The sequence below is a fragment of the Takifugu flavidus genome, chromosome 9, assembly GCF_003711565.1.
Source record: "Takifugu flavidus isolate HTHZ2018 chromosome 9, ASM371156v2, whole genome shotgun sequence".
Taxonomy (NCBI): Eukaryota; Metazoa; Chordata; class Actinopteri; order Tetraodontiformes; family Tetraodontidae; genus Takifugu; species Takifugu flavidus.
In genome coordinates, this window is record NC_079528.1 from 7,601,836 (window position 1) to 7,616,976 (window position 15,141).

The window sequence follows — 15,141 nt, forward strand, 5'->3', positions numbered from 1 at the left end:
TACTTTTCCGTCATCATTATGCACATTTTTTCCTCGTGATAAAACCCCAGAACTAAAAATAGGAACTGACAGGTTGTCCTCACTGGTGCTGTGAGGGAAGCTGTGGATCATTGTTGCTATATTTATTCAACTTTCATTGATTGTCATTTAAATTGTCTTTTGTTCCTGTTTACGACTTTGAGATACCATCAAGAACAACTTAATCTCCGACTTAAAAGGCTGACCACATTTTATCAACTTCAGTTTGCTTTTCATACATTTCTATTCCTGAACTGCAGCTTTTTATGCCCCTTTTTTGTTATTCTTTCATGTTGGAGCACCGGTCCACAGCAGCCTGCTCCTCTGCTGTTGTCTACTCGTACCGGTGTCGTGTAGTTGTGGTCTGGAGATGCAGATAAAATGCTGAGATCTTTGTTAGCAGTTTAATTTATCTTCCTTTTTCGTAGTGCAGATTCTTGTTATTGTGCATCTCTCTCGCATCCGGTCTGATACTAGCAAACAGAAACGCTCTCAAAAATGAAAGATCATGGTGTTACGCCTTTATCCTGACACCAGTGAACCTCCGTCGGGATAAAGGCGTAACACGCTCCGTGTCTTTATTGCTTCTCACCGGCCACTTTATTAGGTCCACCTGCTGGGTTGCTTGTCAGCACAAATAGTTATTAGTTATAGTTAATAGTTCAAACCAGCATCAGAATCAGGATTGAATGACTTTAAACATGGCTGGTTGTTGGTGCCAGACATGCTGGTCTGAGTATTTTAGGAGCTGCTGATCTAATGGGCTCTTCGCTTGCAAAGGAATGGTCAAAGTAAGAGGAAACATGGAGGAAAATGCCCCATTGATGGGAGAGGTCAGAGGCGAAGGGGCAGACTTCCAGGGGGGACGCTTCTTTCATCTCTGGGCCAACCCAACTACAGCGAGATGTCGTAATGCAACTTTTAGGTACTCAGAGGGCGATTCCTGCGCTTTTTCATGATGTTTGTGCACAGAAAAATTCCTAAATTCCCCCAGGGAAAAGCGCTAAGCTGCTGAGGCCAGTCAGGCAGACGCTGCCCCGTTCCTGCCTCGGTTTTTGTGCTTGTATCCAGGTGGTCGTGAAACACCGGATTGTCTTTGGAGAAAATTGGGTTAAAGTAGATTATTGCCAGTGGAACCCACTAATGTCCTCAAGACTCTGCACGCTTGTGGCGGGAGGACAGCGCACCCAAGAACTGAACAGTTCTCTCCTAATTGCGTCACAGCTCGCGCCACAGCAAAGAAAACCACAAGGTGGGAATTCCCCAGAGAATCCCAGATACCAGAGGCAGCGTGGCACCTTGCCCCCACAGGTCGCGGTTTTCTCTCGGACACCTGCTTTACTGCGTTGTGGCAACTTCACGGTGTTAGGTTTCGTTTTGAGGTTTTGGTCCGGAGCCACAAAGCACACCTAATTTGCACGTGGGCGGGGAAATTTGTTTTCCTGGAGTTTTTTGTGATGTGGGGGCATCCCTGCTGTTTCCGTGTCCTCTTCCCTTCACCCACATCAGAAATCATGATATTAACGGTGACATCATGATATCCAGGCACGGGTGTGCAGCCACACTCACGCGTGCTAATATTTGTTCAGCTCACTGCTTCATGTTTGGCATATTTGTGTGTTTTTCTCTCCATCGGACCACTTTTCACAGCTCGGGACGCTGATTTGGGAACGTCCACTAATAGATTCCAGTGCAGTCAACAGTCATTTTTTCTGTTGAGAAGCCTTCAAGGTCTCCTCCAAAGGTCAAGTGGAGGTGTTTTCTACACGGATATCTCAGTACGACAGGGAAAGTTCGCCCATTTAAATATTTTCCCTTTCCGTTGAGATTCGCGTCGTGATCAATTCTTGAATTCCTGCTGCGAGACGGAAAATCCCGGTCCCGATTCTTTAAGGGATTCTTTCTTATTTCCCTGCGTGCCGGTAGTGTTGCACGGTTGCAGGTCAGCGACAGATGAGACGGTTTCAACATTTGTTTATGCAGGTATTGGAACAAAGCTTCACAGAGACGTAGATATCTACTTCCATCTCTCCAGCCTTGGTGTGCCTGTTTACCACATCCTCTTTTTGCGCCTCCTGCACGGCAACACCCTCCTGATCTGCCCGCAGGCCCTCCTGAAATGATGGAAACATGCGTTTATGGGCTGGCCAGCATCAGCACCCGGTGGTTAGCCATCCCACCTGGAGGATGACGCGGTCGGCTTGGAGAAGCCGCGGAGAACTGATCGGAGTCGCATCTTCTGGTGGGGGCGACGCGGTGACGTGGATCTGCATCTCCCTCACTGGAAAAATGAGGCTCGTCGTCATTGGTGGCGGATTCGAGGTAGGGTAGAGACATATCAAGATGATCCTGCGACCAGTGGCGCGCCCACAAACACGCACAGACCAGGTTTCTCAGAAACTACCACGAATGTGAAAGTGGAGGTCATGTGACCAAGGGGAGGCAGTGTGGTTCCTCCACACAGAAAATTTAATTGTCTACGGTTTTTCTTAATTCTGACTTTAGGGAGGGGGGGGTGCAAATGGGAGACTCAGCTCTACGTGCACAAACTGGAGTCTTTAGGATGATGATCGCATTTCACGACGTTTCTGGGGAGTTTTTAAACAACTTGAATGGGTCACTTTAGGTCAACCGCACCTTCACGCTGCTCCATGAAACATGTGAAACCACCATCTTTGAGGATGCATTTGTCACGTATTGAGTAGAGCAGCCGGTCTGAGGAAATGCCTTTTCTGTGAGGTCAACCTATCGTGGGTTTGAGTCTGCAGGTGTGGAAAATATCTGGGTGAAATCTGTTGTTTTTTGGTGAGATTGAAATCCCCTCCACCGCCAGGGAACTCCAGGGTCCTGCTGAGGTGTGTGCACCTGTCATTGTGAGAAAAGTGTGATTTGCTTTTGCATTTTTTTATTTTTTTATTTTAAAGTTGGGGCTTTAAAGTCTGATTTCCTGCTTTGTTTAAGAAGAAAGGAGAATAACCATGAGAACACATTGGAAATGTAAATTCTAGTTCAATGGAAATGAAAGGTGACAAATGGCAAAATAAAAATGGCAAATAATTATTTTTTTTTTACAGAATTAAAAGTGATTCTAATTCAATTACTTGATTCTGGGTGGGGGGGGGGGGGGGGGTCTGTTTCTGAGACTTTCTGAGAGCCGGCTCAATTGTGGCGCCCTCTAGCGGCGAGTGAATGAACTTGAAATTCGGATGGAGAAATAATTCAAATTAAAAGTGGATAAATGTTCGATGAGAGGTAAATTTTCCAGTTAATATCTCATTTGCTTATTAATTAACTTAAAATTGTCCATAATGACCAATTACTTACTAGATTAGAAATAGTATTTTAAAAGATGACCACAATATTTACTATTGCATTCATTTTATTATATGAAATGTACAGTAACTTCGAACAAAAAGATCACCACATACAGAGAATAAATGTCAATACTGAGAACTGAGACGAATAAATAAAGTAGAACTTTCAGTGGAGAAAAAAAAGAAACTGCCATGTCCACAAGGTGGCAGCAAAGTAGCTTTCCTGAAAATATGTTCTGCATCAGTGCATACCACAGTCATCGAAATAAATAATTAAATAAGAATAGAACATTGTTTGAATTTTCTTTTTTTTAGTGTTGTCTGTACATTCTGTCCCGATTGGTTAGGAGTTGTTTTGTTGGTACACCATCAGCCTGTCTATGGCCTACAAGAGTGAGGGAAATAAGAGAATTAGAACATGAGACTCGACATCAAGTGACAAATGCTGCTTTTCAAATGTACCTTTTGAATAAGAGAATTCAATCTGTCGAAAAATTTCTCGGCCTTCTCTTCTGGATGCGAGTGGCAGTCTTGGCAGGTCGACTGAGCAGAAACAAAGAGGAGGAAAAGTTGTTGACTCCAAAAGAATCACAGGTCAGAATAAGAGCACCTGGGCAAATATCGGTCATGTTCCTTACATTTTTGGAATCGCAGAAGTCCAGACCCTTTTCCTAAAATGGACAAAATAATAGATTATTGCACCACTGCTCGTGTAAATTTGCACTTTTCATTTTTTTCCAGCCGTACTCACAGTGAGGGGATTTGTGAGGCTCCGGTAAAGTTTCTTCTGAGGTATGTCTGTCAGGTTGAAGATCTCTTTGAAATTTTCTCGGAAGCACTCCAGCGCGGACAGACAGCAGCAGTCCTGCAACACGACCGCGTGTTAACGAGACGAGGCGAGCAGCAGTAAAACATTCACCAAACTGTCTTTTTTTTTTTTCCCTCTGAGGTTTCTGTCATGATTTGTCATTTGTCGACTTTCCAATCAAACTGTTTGTGTTAAACTGAAACTCACAATTTCCACGTTTCCCTGCAGAAAAGTTGCTAAAAGCTTTGTGTTCAGTTTCATGTGGAATTTAATCATTTCATTTAGCCTCTTGTCACTTTTACTGTCAGTAGTTGGAGTAATGAAGGAAGTTTTTTCTGGATTGTAATGGATCGGCTGTAATAGCAGCCGGTGACGAAGTGGCGTCTAGCATGCGAGAGAACATGTCGAGCAGGAGGAAGTGATCACTTTAGTTTGCGCTCTCTCGATTACTCATCAAATTTGGGCTGAGAGCGCAAACGAAAGCTGCGAGAAAACTGAGAGCTGGATGTGACTCACGGAGGAACGCCGGCCTGACAAGAAAGGGAGCGAATTTAGAAGTAAATGGATCGTCGAAATCGGCCGCGCACTTATTGTAAAATACTGAGTTCTGTTTCCCACTTGACATTAAAAAAAAAAATGCAAATGAACGAACGAGTTTGTTGCTTCCCTTTGACCTTAAATGAATTTATTTTACTCCATTTTTCCAGGTTGCTGCTATTGTCCATATTCCTTAAAGATGTTCGAGGGTTTTGCACAACGTTGCTGTTGTTGTCAGCATCTGCTGGAATATTCATTTAGTTTGCTAAAATAATAACTAATAAATAATAACTAAATTAGGAATAAATAAAACAGGAGTAAAATCTGTCTCCGCCATGTTTGCACACACATCTGACGTGTTGCCATAGTGGCCGACACCAAAGGTGGAAGACCAACAACAATGACTAAGCGACCACAGATATTACACAAGCCTTTCAGCAAACTGCCGTCACAATGTGAAAGTTGTCCGTACCCCGATGTTCTCCGACGGCGTGCTGAGCATCTTCTCGCTGTTCTGGAGGGCAAAGAGGGTAAAGTGAGTGAAAACCGCAGCCGCTCGGCAGAAAAGTAGCGAGATGCTGCTGGGACCTACCTGCAGCCTCCTCTTCACCTTGCTCAGCTCCCTCAGAACCTCTTCCAGCTTCCTCTGCTGCTTCACTTTGTCGGCCGACACGTCGGCCACACACCAGCAGCACACTGCAAACAGGCACAGCACCAGCGGCTTCATATTCTCAGAGTCGGCGACGGGCGAGGTCAAAAGGTGCTTTTCAGAAGATTGGCTGGAAATGCGCAGTGTCGCACATCTTACCTTTTTATAGGTATTCCTGAGGAGACAGGAAAACCACTCGCAGAGAGTTGGAAAGCAGCAGAAACCGGCGCGTGTGACTAATGACTTTCTTTTCCACTGGCCACTACGTGATCCGACGGTGTCGTCAAGCTGCGCGTGCGTGGGGCCGCGGAGACGCTGGTGTGTGAACGTAAAGCTGCATGCGCAGGAAGCTACAGGAGGACTTCCCATTTTCAGTCTGAATCAGTGGAGCCGCAGCGGTACCATGTCAGAGGTGCTTTTTTTCGGAGGTGCGGTATTGGCAACCTGAATGCATCGCGAGCGCCGCGGCCACCTACACAAACACACCGAATCCTGCTGCAACAACAGGAAACCATCATCGGTGACGAAGCATCGGGACCAGCGAGAAAACACACGTCGCTCGTTGACGGAGGAAGTGTGCACAAGCAGAAATCGCTGCTTTATTTAGGGAGATGACCCCAGGGCTTTGATGGTTGGGCTGCGGGGTTAAAGGTCAACGGCGGCGTCTGAGGCCTCATCACCTCCGGACCTGGCAGACGCTTCTCTTCAGGGGTTTGAGGGAGCGTTTGGACCCGGGGAGAACAGGTGCTTTGGACCTGTGATGTCTGCCTGAGCGGCCTGGTTTCAGAGGCCTGCGCAGTTTCACCAGCGCACGCGCGCAGCTCAAACCATCGGGCCCGTTCACACGTTCTCGCGTCTACACGCTCGTTTCAGTGGGGAAAAGGAAGTGAGACTTAGCGAAGAAAACTCTGATCTCTGACAGCGTCAGGGAAAAGGTGGGTGGGGACTCGGACCCGTGCGATAGCTGCATCAGCCCGAGTCCCCGGGCCGGGGCAGGACGCTGTGATGCACGTTCAGGAGGGAAAAATGTGTCGACAGGTATATTTAGAGTCTGCCATCAGGGAATCTGCCCCCGCATCACCCGGGTTTATTTTTTAAAAATGACCACAAGTGTCTGATGATGGAACATGAGGGCAGCTAAAGCCTAAATTTAGAAATCTGGTCCACCAAAATGCGGCGAAAGGTTCTGCCGCTGTTCCAGCCCGGTTGGACGTCATAATGCGACGTTCTCCTGTAGAACAGCCCGTTCTTTGGTTTTGAACCTGAGGCGACTTTGTTCTTTCATTTTTTTTGTCTTTGGAGATTTAAAAATATGAAAAAAAAGAGAGCAAAGATGAGTGAAACAACCCAGGGAAAAAGGGACATTTGGGGATGTTTGGACCATGTGACTGGTGTTTGGACGGAACTTCAAGTGTGTCGTCACATCGGGGACTTTCAGGGATTCAAACCCGAGTTTCTGTGTTTTAAACGGATGTTTGGATGATAAAAGCACTCATTTCAATCCAGTAGTTTATCAAAGGCAACTGGAGTTGTTTATTCTCTTAAACTTGAAAAAAGAGAAAGAAAGAACAGTGGGGAAGAGCGTCGCCGGGTTTTTTCCGTGATATTGTTTTTTATTTCAGTGCTGAGCCGTCACAGTTTGTGGTCAGAGTGTTAAACGCAGTGTGAGTCAGAGTGAGCAAGAGTGATGGACCAAAAGATACCAGGACGAGAGCACACGCACACACACACACACACACACACACACCTCTTAAAAAATCCCAAGAATACAAATGAGATCACGCATCTCATGGTAATTCCTGTGCTGGACGTGTTCCGGGGGAAACTGGGCAGTTCTGAGGATTGACACCAGTTTGGTGCCGCTGTGCTGAGGTCGGAGCTTTGGGACGCTCATGGCGGCGTCCTCCGCCTCAGGACGCTGGCGCTGGCTGGTTTCAGGGTATCTGGGAGACGAGGGAAGTCCTGTCTAACGTCTTCAGTCATCTGGTCTCAGGTGCGAGGCCGCCACGGGTGCCCTGGTGTCCCGATGAGGAGCTCAAGCAGCTCCGCTCCGTCCTGGGTTCCTCCTCAGGTGCGGTGAGACATCAAAGCAACAGTTCCTCTCCCTCCTCCTGATTCCCCTCCTATCTCCAGCATCGTTTCCGGTCTGCCAGTGCGACTCCAGCGGTGGTGTGAGGTAACAACCCCGTAACCCCAGGGTGTCACATCATCCCTCACATGTGTTTACATTTGTTTTATGGTTGACTTCCTCCTCCCACCAACGGCAGTGTGACTTCCTACACTGCGGTCTGGGGACGCTGAGCAGGTGGCATCTCCGCCTGCGCGGCTGCGGCGCGTAAACAGCTCGAATTAGCCGCGCGGCCGCTAAAGCTGGGTGTCGATCGAATAATCCCGCACCGCTCGTGTACGTGCAAAATACTCAGGAGAACTTTAGCCTGAATGAGGTAAAACAAAGGAGGCTGAGTGTGCACGATATTACCGTAAAGGTACAGGAAGAGTTGGGAGGGTGTGGGTGGGGGATCGCCTCCCTCGGCCCCCGTCAGCGATAACACGGCCGCTTTATTCTAGTCTAGAATATCCTAAAGGATTCAGGTTTTTAGATCAGTTGTTTCCATGTTCAATAATGGAACCTGAATTTGCATTAATTTCTGATTAAACAGTGGGAAAAGCAAACAAACATGTTTTTTTTCCACTTATCTGATTAAATATGGAAACCTGCCTCACCACAGAGATTGTGGATCTAAACGTTAATGGGGACTAAAATAAAAATTCTCCTGGACAATAAGAGAGATGTGATAAATGTAATTGACATTTTAATGGCCTAAATGTTTAGAGCTGAAAAGAGCAGCTGTTTGCCCATTTTTCCCACATCAAACCTGCCTAAAATCTTTCTTGTGCCAAATATTAACATTTGTCTGCAACAAATACAGATAAAAGTTCACAGTAATCCACTAAATATATATATTTTCACCACTTTATTAGTAATTTAAATAAAATTAAAAGCCTATTTTAGACCAACTATTCACACATTAAGTTCCTAAATATGAATTACAGATGCATTAAAGGATCCTAATTAATGGCTAACTTAGCATGCTAGCTAACGTGTGATAGCTGGGACCAGTTTATCAATGAAAGCTGGTAAAAGTCAAACATACCCCTGATGCGTCTCTGCTGCTTCTGGACTCAACAGTGGCAACTTTTGCTCAGCTTGTCTTATTAAACGGCGGGGGGGCTGTGAAGAAATACCCTCTGTACGCTTTGACCTTTAACGGTGGATCATCTAATGAGCGAGCGGCGCTTGTTTTGTAAACGGCTCCTTTTCTGGGAAAAGCAGCTCAGTGGGAGTGTTAATGAGGCCACTGTTGAACCACAGCAGCAGGGGAATCACGCCAGGCCGGGGGGCCGCCGCTCTACCAGCTCCCAACGGAAAAGGTTCAGTGCTAAAAGCGAGCGTGCAGCACCCACTCGTCTAATTAATAAAGGCTTCACAACCACAAAGAAAATCAGCTTTGACTGAGTGGAATCAGCTTTGGAGGCTTCTCAGAAGCTTCTTGATTGGTCTGAACCGTTTGAAACGTGGAGCTACAGGAACTCTTTTTCAATGCTTCATCCCTCTGTTTCAGAGGGGGTTTAAATTAAGAAATGTGAAGTTTATTTTATTTTATTTTTTTTTTTTCAGATTTTCCATCAGAGGTTCCTTCAGTGTCTAAACGGGTTGTCAGAACTTTCACAATCAGTGGCATCCCAGAATAATAGACGGGTGTCTGGCGGCTCGGAACAAAACGTCACTGCGATATCCTGTTTATTTTGAAAAGCTGTTTTACAATCAAGCAGCAGGAGCATCTTTTCCTCTGAGCAGGAAGAGGAGCTAAAAGAGCATCTGCTGCTGCTGCTGCTGCTGCTGAAGCTGCTGCTGAAGCTGCTGCTCTGCTGCTGCTGCTGCTGCTGCTGCTGCTGCTGCTGCTGCTGCTGCTGCTGCTTCTGCTGCTGCTGCTGCTGCTGCTGCTGCTGCTCTCTGCTGCTGCTACTGAAGCTGCTGCTCTGCTGCTGCTACTGAAGCTGCTGCTCTGCTGCTGCTACTGAAGCTGCTGCTCTGCTGCTGCTCTGCTGCTGCTCTGCTCTGCTGCTGCTCTGCTCCGCTGCTGCTGCTCTGCTGCTGCTGCTGAAGCTGCTGCTCCGCTGCTGCTGCTCTGCTGCTACTGAAGCTGCTGCTCCGCTGCTGCTGCTCTGCTGCTACTGAAGCTGCTGCTCTGCTGCTGCTGAAGCTTCTGCTGCTGCTACTGCTGCTGCTGCTCTGCTGCTACTGAAGCTTCTGCTGCTGCTACTGAATCTGCTGCTGCTCTGCTGCTACTGAAGCTGCTGCTCTGCTGCAACTGAAGCTGCTGCTCTGCTACTGAAGCTGCTGCTCTGCTGCTGCTCTGCTGCTACTGCTCTGCTGCTACTGAAGCTGCTGCTCTGTTGCTACTGAAGCTGAAGCTGCTGCTGCTGCTCTGCTGCTGCTACTGAAGCTGCTGCTCTGTTGCTACTGAAGCTGAAGCTGCTGCTGCTGCTGCTCTGCTGCTGCTGCTACTGAAGCTGCTGCTGCTGCTGCTACTGAAGCTGCTGCTCTGCTCTGCTGCTACTACTGCTCTGCTGCTACTGAAGCTGCTGCTGCTGCTGCTGCTGCTACTGAAGCTGCTGCTCTGCTGCTGCTCTGCTGCTGCTACTGAAGCTGCTGCTCTGCTGCTGCTCTGCTGCTGCTACTGAAGCTGCTGCTCTGCTGCTGTTGAAAGGACAGTGAGAGTTTCTGCGTTAGTCAACTCTGCTTCTTTTGACTGAGACGATTCCGGTTACTCAACTTAGTCACTCGACTTTCACTGTCTGATCGCCGACATCTGCCCGTGGTCGGCTGCAGCGTGCACGCTCTGCTGGGATGAACGCCTAATTTCTACCGCTTTTACGAAAATAGATTCATTAAATCTAACAACAACAACAATAACAACAACAATTGCTCGATTACATGAGGCCAAAGTTAAACCACCTAAAAAGGGAAGAGTGATCCTCCCAAACGTGCTGTGACTTCATGACAAATCTTCACGTTTTAACTTACTTATTCCGGACTGTGGTCAGAAACGGCGACCATGTTGGAAAATTAACTTTCTCCACGAAAACGAACCTGTTTTTATTTTTCATTTGTGAATTGATTTTTTTCGACTTGTTTCAAAGCGAACAACAATTCCTTTTTTATTCCGGTGACATTGAAAAAGCATCAGTTTACGACAAAAACAGGAACGAGGATCCAAGTGGAACTAAAGCAGCTTCTCATCGTCAGCCGGGCCGAGCCGGGCCGAATCCAAACGTGGCGGGACTGAGGCTCATTTCTCATTAGCGCCACTGTTTCCTGCTGGTTTGTAGTTCACTTCCCTTCTGATCTCGCCCTCCTCGTGTTTCCTCCTTCATGTTTATGTTGCCACCAAACACACCGAACCTTTTACATATCACAGTTTCATATTTCTCCATCTAAACTGAATGTGTTTCATGCAGGAGACCAACTTTGGTGGGGAAAAAAAGGTTTTATTAGAAAAGATAACTCAATTTTATTGGTATTTACACTCCGGTCGCAACAGTTTGGGCCGGTGAAGGTGCTTCTGAGGGACGGTGTCAGTAAAGGTTGGTCTTCTTCATTATCCTCAAAAACTCCTGCTCGCTCACCTCGCCGTCTCCGTCCCGATCGGCCTCGTCGATCATCTCCTGGAAGGAGACCAGAGTCAGATGTGTGCGGGTAAAAGTGCCCCCCGGATGTTCGCGGAGGGGAACGAGCAGAAGCTGACCTGCAGCTCTTCGTCCGTCAGGGTTTCACCCAGCTCCTTCGCCACTCTCTTCAGGTTCTTGAAGGAGATTTTTCCCGTGCAGTCGTCGTCGAAAAGCCGGAACGCTTTCAGTATTTCTTCTTTGGAGTCTTTTTCACTCTGTGACACACGATCGATGACCGATAACACGACGAAGGGGAAACCAGAGGTCGCGCATCATTAAAACAGCCTTTTCCATCTCAGAGGAGTTTCCAGACTTTGATTTAAACTCACACTCACCATTTTATGCGTCATCATGTTAAGAAAACCTGCGTAGTCGATTGTTCCGGAGCCTTCCTTATCAATGTCTGCAATCATTCGCTTGATTTCTTCCTTTTTGGGTTCAAAACCGAGAGCTCGCATGGCGACCTGAGGCGCAGAACCCGCATTGTAAAAAGCACCTAGGACTTAGTAATCGAGTCAGAATACCACGCAATGGAGAAGTTTGCTAATAAAAGGCAGGTTTGATGAGGTGCCTTAAAGTTATACGTTAGTAAGCGTGTTTACGTTGACACATTTTTAAAGTTCATCATTCTAAATATCAGCGTGACTCGTTTTTGTCCATCGGCTTCGATGTTTAAAAAAAATATATGGAGAAATATTAAAGAGCACTTTGACAAATTCATTTTCAAGTTAATCTGCTCTCAAGTTAAAACTGTGACACTTGTGGAAACGTTAAATAAGAAATAAAAGGGCAATTTCATCACTTTTCAAACATGAAATTTAAATTTAAGCAGTTTTGACGTGATTGCACAATTTAAAATTGCATTTTATTTCCTGGGGCAGAAGGTTTGCTATCATTTCTGCAGCTTGTAATTTGCAAAGCAATATTTAGACCATTAAAGCTGCATAAACAAAGGGGAGAGGAGGTAACAAAGGTGATCAGATCTAAATCTGCTGCAAAATGAGCACCGACCTTTAGGTCCTTCACATCGAGTGTTCCGGTCCCATCCGTGTCAAAAAGGTCAAAAGCCTCCTTTATTTCTTGGTTTTGCTCCTCGGTCAGTTCGATTTTAGCAGCCTTTTTCCTTTGAGCGGCTGAAGGAGCTGCTTTACGGTAACCAGAAGCCTGAAAAAGAAGTGAGAAATACCTGGTTGTGACTGATCGGAACTCAGGTGAAGGTACAGGTGAGGACGCGGCGCCGATCGCAACCGCGGCTTTAATGCTAATTAGCTTGTTTGCAAAATGCTAAACCATCCGAAGTTATAAAACGACCAATTCGACCGCATTTAACATTTGCTATCCTTCCACGGTAAATCTTGAACGTTTAACAAGGCAGCGTTACAACAGAGTAGATTTAAACCCAGAAATAGTTGGAAAATTCACCATTTCAAACGCGGAAAAACCTGGACAAAAACTTGTTTGGACGTCTGATGTCAACAAATAGTTCACGGCGACCGTTGCGGAGTGACGTGAAGCGCAGCCAATAGGAGCCAGAAAAGCCCGGTGACGTAGAAATGCTGGCCAATTGCATCACAGCATGGGCGGGCTTACCTAGACTCAACCAATGGCTTGCATGGTTTCCTGTATCCATGGAGACTGCGCATGCGCAGCAGCGAGTTTGAGTTCGGACACGAAAGCTGCTGAAAGAAGACGCCGCGTTATTGATAAAAGGTAATTCCAATCTCTGTTATTTGCAGTATTTTTTGCACTGTTACACCGTCTTCCTTCAACTCCTAAACTGTTGTATTCTAAAGATCCTAAAACCTTAACTTGACAACGTGGTTGCTGTGGAGACAGACTCGTTCGTTTAGCTGTATCTTTCGGACGTTAGCAGGACTGAAACAGGGATTAGTTATTGTATATTTATATGTAGGAATTTGTTCTTTGTTGATGAATTACCCCAATTAATCTAGATTACAATTATGCAACTGAAATGGAATAACCTGTGGTTTTATATACTTCAAACTGTTGTCACAGTGTAGGTCCCCCCCCCCCCCCCAAAGCCAAAGTTTCATAATATTTTACGTAAAAGTTGATTAATTAGTCACGGTAAAAGTGAACATGTGTCTATCTTGATGCAGGTGCCTCAGGAAATGCTGGGAAGTAGAATTCTCAACCACCAGCAGCATGTTGGTCTGCAGAAACTCGGCGTCCTAGCAGAGGTGTCCCACTCCTTCCTGGGCCCCAATAAAAACTACAAGTTCATTCAAGATGACACAACCGGTGAGTCGGCTCTTGTGGGTTCCTGCTTCCGCATCTTGGAGAACCTGGAGTTGACCTGTGCTGTGGGCCAGCTCGTTCATGAGACGGTTCAAGCCCATCAGCGGGTGTATCACACAGGATCCGGATGCCTGCTCTTCCTCTCAGGAGCCTGGGGCCGTGTCGCTTTGGAGTGCCTTCAGAGGGGAATCTCTGTAGGAAGCACGGTCTCAGCTCTGAGCGAAGGGATGGACATCTGTTTGGATATTTGCAAGAAAAGCAGCGTGTCGATCGAGACTCTCAAGGCGAAGAACTTTGAGAACTTTGCAACAACATCACGCAGTTCAGGAGAAACTGTCAAGGCTTCCACGTGCACGCGGCAGCAGAGCAGAAGAGCGGGCCTCAGCGGTCTGAAGCTCAGCAGACATTTTTGTAACAACAAATCTGAAAGGGTCTCCGCAGTCGGGCCTCCCGACGTTAAGCATGTGGCTGAGGGATTGAGTCACGGATGTGTGGATGCGATGAATTTAGTCATCAAAGCCAGTCAGATACAGTCAGAAAATTACAAAGATAACAGCTCCTCCACGTTTGATGTGAGTAAAGTAGTAACCTGCTTGCTGCCTGGTTTACCAGAAGACCATGCATGTGTTTTGCAAGGTTGCATTCAGCTCTTATCTGCTGAACAGTCATCTGTTGCACGCCATCTGCAAGAGCAGCGCGTGAAGCTCGCTTTGATTAATGGAGACCTGGCGGACACCTATCGCCATCTCGGCTTCAACAGGCACGCGGGTATGAGGCGGGTGGGGGACCGGTCGGGTTTGTCCGGCTCAAGCAAAGAAGAAGAATGGCTGGACAAGGTCGAGGCCCTCCTGTCGAGGCTGGAAGTCAACCTGATACTCGTCAGTGGGCGGGTAAGCGAAAATGTTCTTCTGCGCTGTTGTAGACGTCGGATACTTGCGGTGGAAAAAGTCGAGGTTTCCATTCTGAAGGGTTTTGCAGATGCAACCGGGGCGGTTCCGGTGACTTACGCCACGCAGTTAAGTCGACTGTGCGTCGGCACCGGGGTGAACATCACCGCCTGGAAAGAGGTCGTCCGCCGTGATGGGAATCCTTCCAGCGCCGTGAACATCTCTGCCGACGTCAACGCCGGGCTGGTCACTGTCGTGCTCACGGGCTGCGTGCGCGCCAAGCTGCAGGCCCTGGAGGACCGGTTCTGGGCGTGTGCGTACCGTTTACACCACGTGCTGAAAGACGGTGTCCTCCTTCCTGGTGCCGGAGTGACGGAGATGCTCTGTGTTCGTCACCTTCTTAAGAATGCGGAGGGCCTCGCCAGGCAACCTGCAGAGAGGGCCGAGGAAGCGGCGGCGGCGGCGGCGGCGGCGGCTGACCCCTACAGGGGAGTAGTGCTGCGCCTCATGGCGGAGGGATTAACAGATTACGTCTCCACGTTAATGGTCCGCACGGGACGGTTTTCCAAAGTGGGAGCCAGGACCGAGCTGAGCCGACTCCTGAGGGACTACAGCGGAGGCTCGGACATGTCTGCAGCGATGTCACCACTGCTGTCACATGAAGACGATGTCCGGGGAGATTGTGCAGCAGTTAAATCTGACGGCGAACCATCGGGAGCGATATACGACAGTTTAAGCGTGAAGCAGGAAGCGTGGAGAAGAGCCCTGGATCTGGTTCTGCTGGTCTTACAGGCAGATGCAGAGGTCATCACAGGGATTGACCAGAACACTGAAGGCTCACAGGAGACTCTGATGCTGTTGTAAACGTTACAGAGGATAGAATAAAATAAAGCTCTTCCGTGAAAGCCTGATCTGTCATTTTCTGAATTAAACAGC

At 47.4% G+C, this 15,141-nt stretch overlaps 3 protein-coding genes and 1 long non-coding RNA gene across 6 annotated transcripts; 1 reads left to right on the forward strand and 3 right to left on the reverse strand.

The window, feature by feature from the left end:
* Positions 1-3,379: 3,379 nt before the first annotated feature.
* il21 (interleukin 21) lies at positions 3,380-5,882 on the reverse strand. Of its 3 annotated transcripts, XM_057043340.1 has the most exons (6): positions 5,270-5,882; positions 5,150-5,191; positions 4,084-4,197; positions 3,971-4,003; positions 3,795-3,875; positions 3,380-3,717 (listed from the first exon to the last, which is right to left on the reverse strand). In XM_057043340.1, the coding sequence occupies exons 1-6, from the start codon at positions 5,693-5,695 to the stop codon at positions 3,676-3,678; spliced, it is 738 nt and encodes a 245-aa protein (XP_056899320.1). In that variant the 5' UTR covers positions 5,696-5,882; the 3' UTR covers positions 3,380-3,675. The 3 variants fall into 3 exon arrangements, with proteins under 3 accessions (XP_056899320.1, XP_056899318.1, XP_056899319.1); XM_057043338.1 differs by having other exon boundaries at positions 3,795-4,003; XM_057043339.1 differs by having other exon boundaries at positions 3,583-3,875.
* Positions 5,883-6,918: 1,036 nt separating this feature from the next.
* Positions 6,919-9,205, reverse strand: LOC130531362 (uncharacterized). The gene is made up of 2 exons (XR_008952084.1): positions 8,482-9,205; positions 6,919-7,905 (listed from the first exon to the last, which is right to left on the reverse strand). It is a non-coding gene; the product is annotated as an uncharacterized LOC130531362 (long non-coding RNA).
* A 1,653-nt stretch (positions 9,206-10,858) lies between these two features.
* On the reverse strand, positions 10,859-12,626 carry cetn4 (centrin 4). The gene is made up of 5 exons (XM_057042422.1): positions 12,482-12,626; positions 12,071-12,223; positions 11,395-11,523; positions 11,137-11,274; positions 10,859-11,056 (listed from the first exon to the last, which is right to left on the reverse strand). Exons 1-5 carry the CDS (start codon positions 12,482-12,484, stop codon positions 10,967-10,969), a joined length of 513 nt encoding a protein of 170 aa, XP_056898402.1. The 5' UTR covers positions 12,485-12,626; the 3' UTR covers positions 10,859-10,966.
* Positions 12,627-13,173: 547 nt separating this feature from the next.
* Positions 13,174-15,113, forward strand: bbs12 (Bardet-Biedl syndrome 12). The gene is given in 3 exon segments (XM_057042419.1): positions 13,174-14,481; positions 14,483-14,513; positions 14,516-15,113. Coding segments are annotated over 3 exon segments (1,893 nt in total). The 3' UTR covers positions 15,070-15,113.
* Positions 15,114-15,141: the final 28 nt, after the last annotated feature.

Coding starts and splice junctions, on each gene's coding strand:
- il21 (XM_057043338.1), bottom strand. CDS start 5,695: ATGGGAAGTCCTCCTGTAGCTTCCTGCGCATGCAGCTTTACGTTCACA. Junction 5,192..5,269: donor AGGTGAAGAGGAGGCTGCAG/GTAGGTCCCAGC, acceptor TTTGCCCTCCAG/AACAGCGAGAAGATGCTCAG. Junction 4,198..5,149: donor CGCCGTCGGAGAACATCGGG/GTACGGACAACT, acceptor GTCGTGTTGCAG/GACTGCTGCTGTCTGTCCGC.
- cetn4 (XM_057042422.1), bottom strand. Junction 11,524..12,070: donor TCGATGTGAAGGACCTAAAG/GTCGGTGCTCAT, acceptor TCTGCGCCTCAG/GTCGCCATGCGAGCTCTCGG. Junction 11,275..11,394: donor ACATGATGACGCATAAAATG/GTGAGTGTGAGT, acceptor CGTGTGTCACAG/AGTGAAAAAGACTCCAAAGA.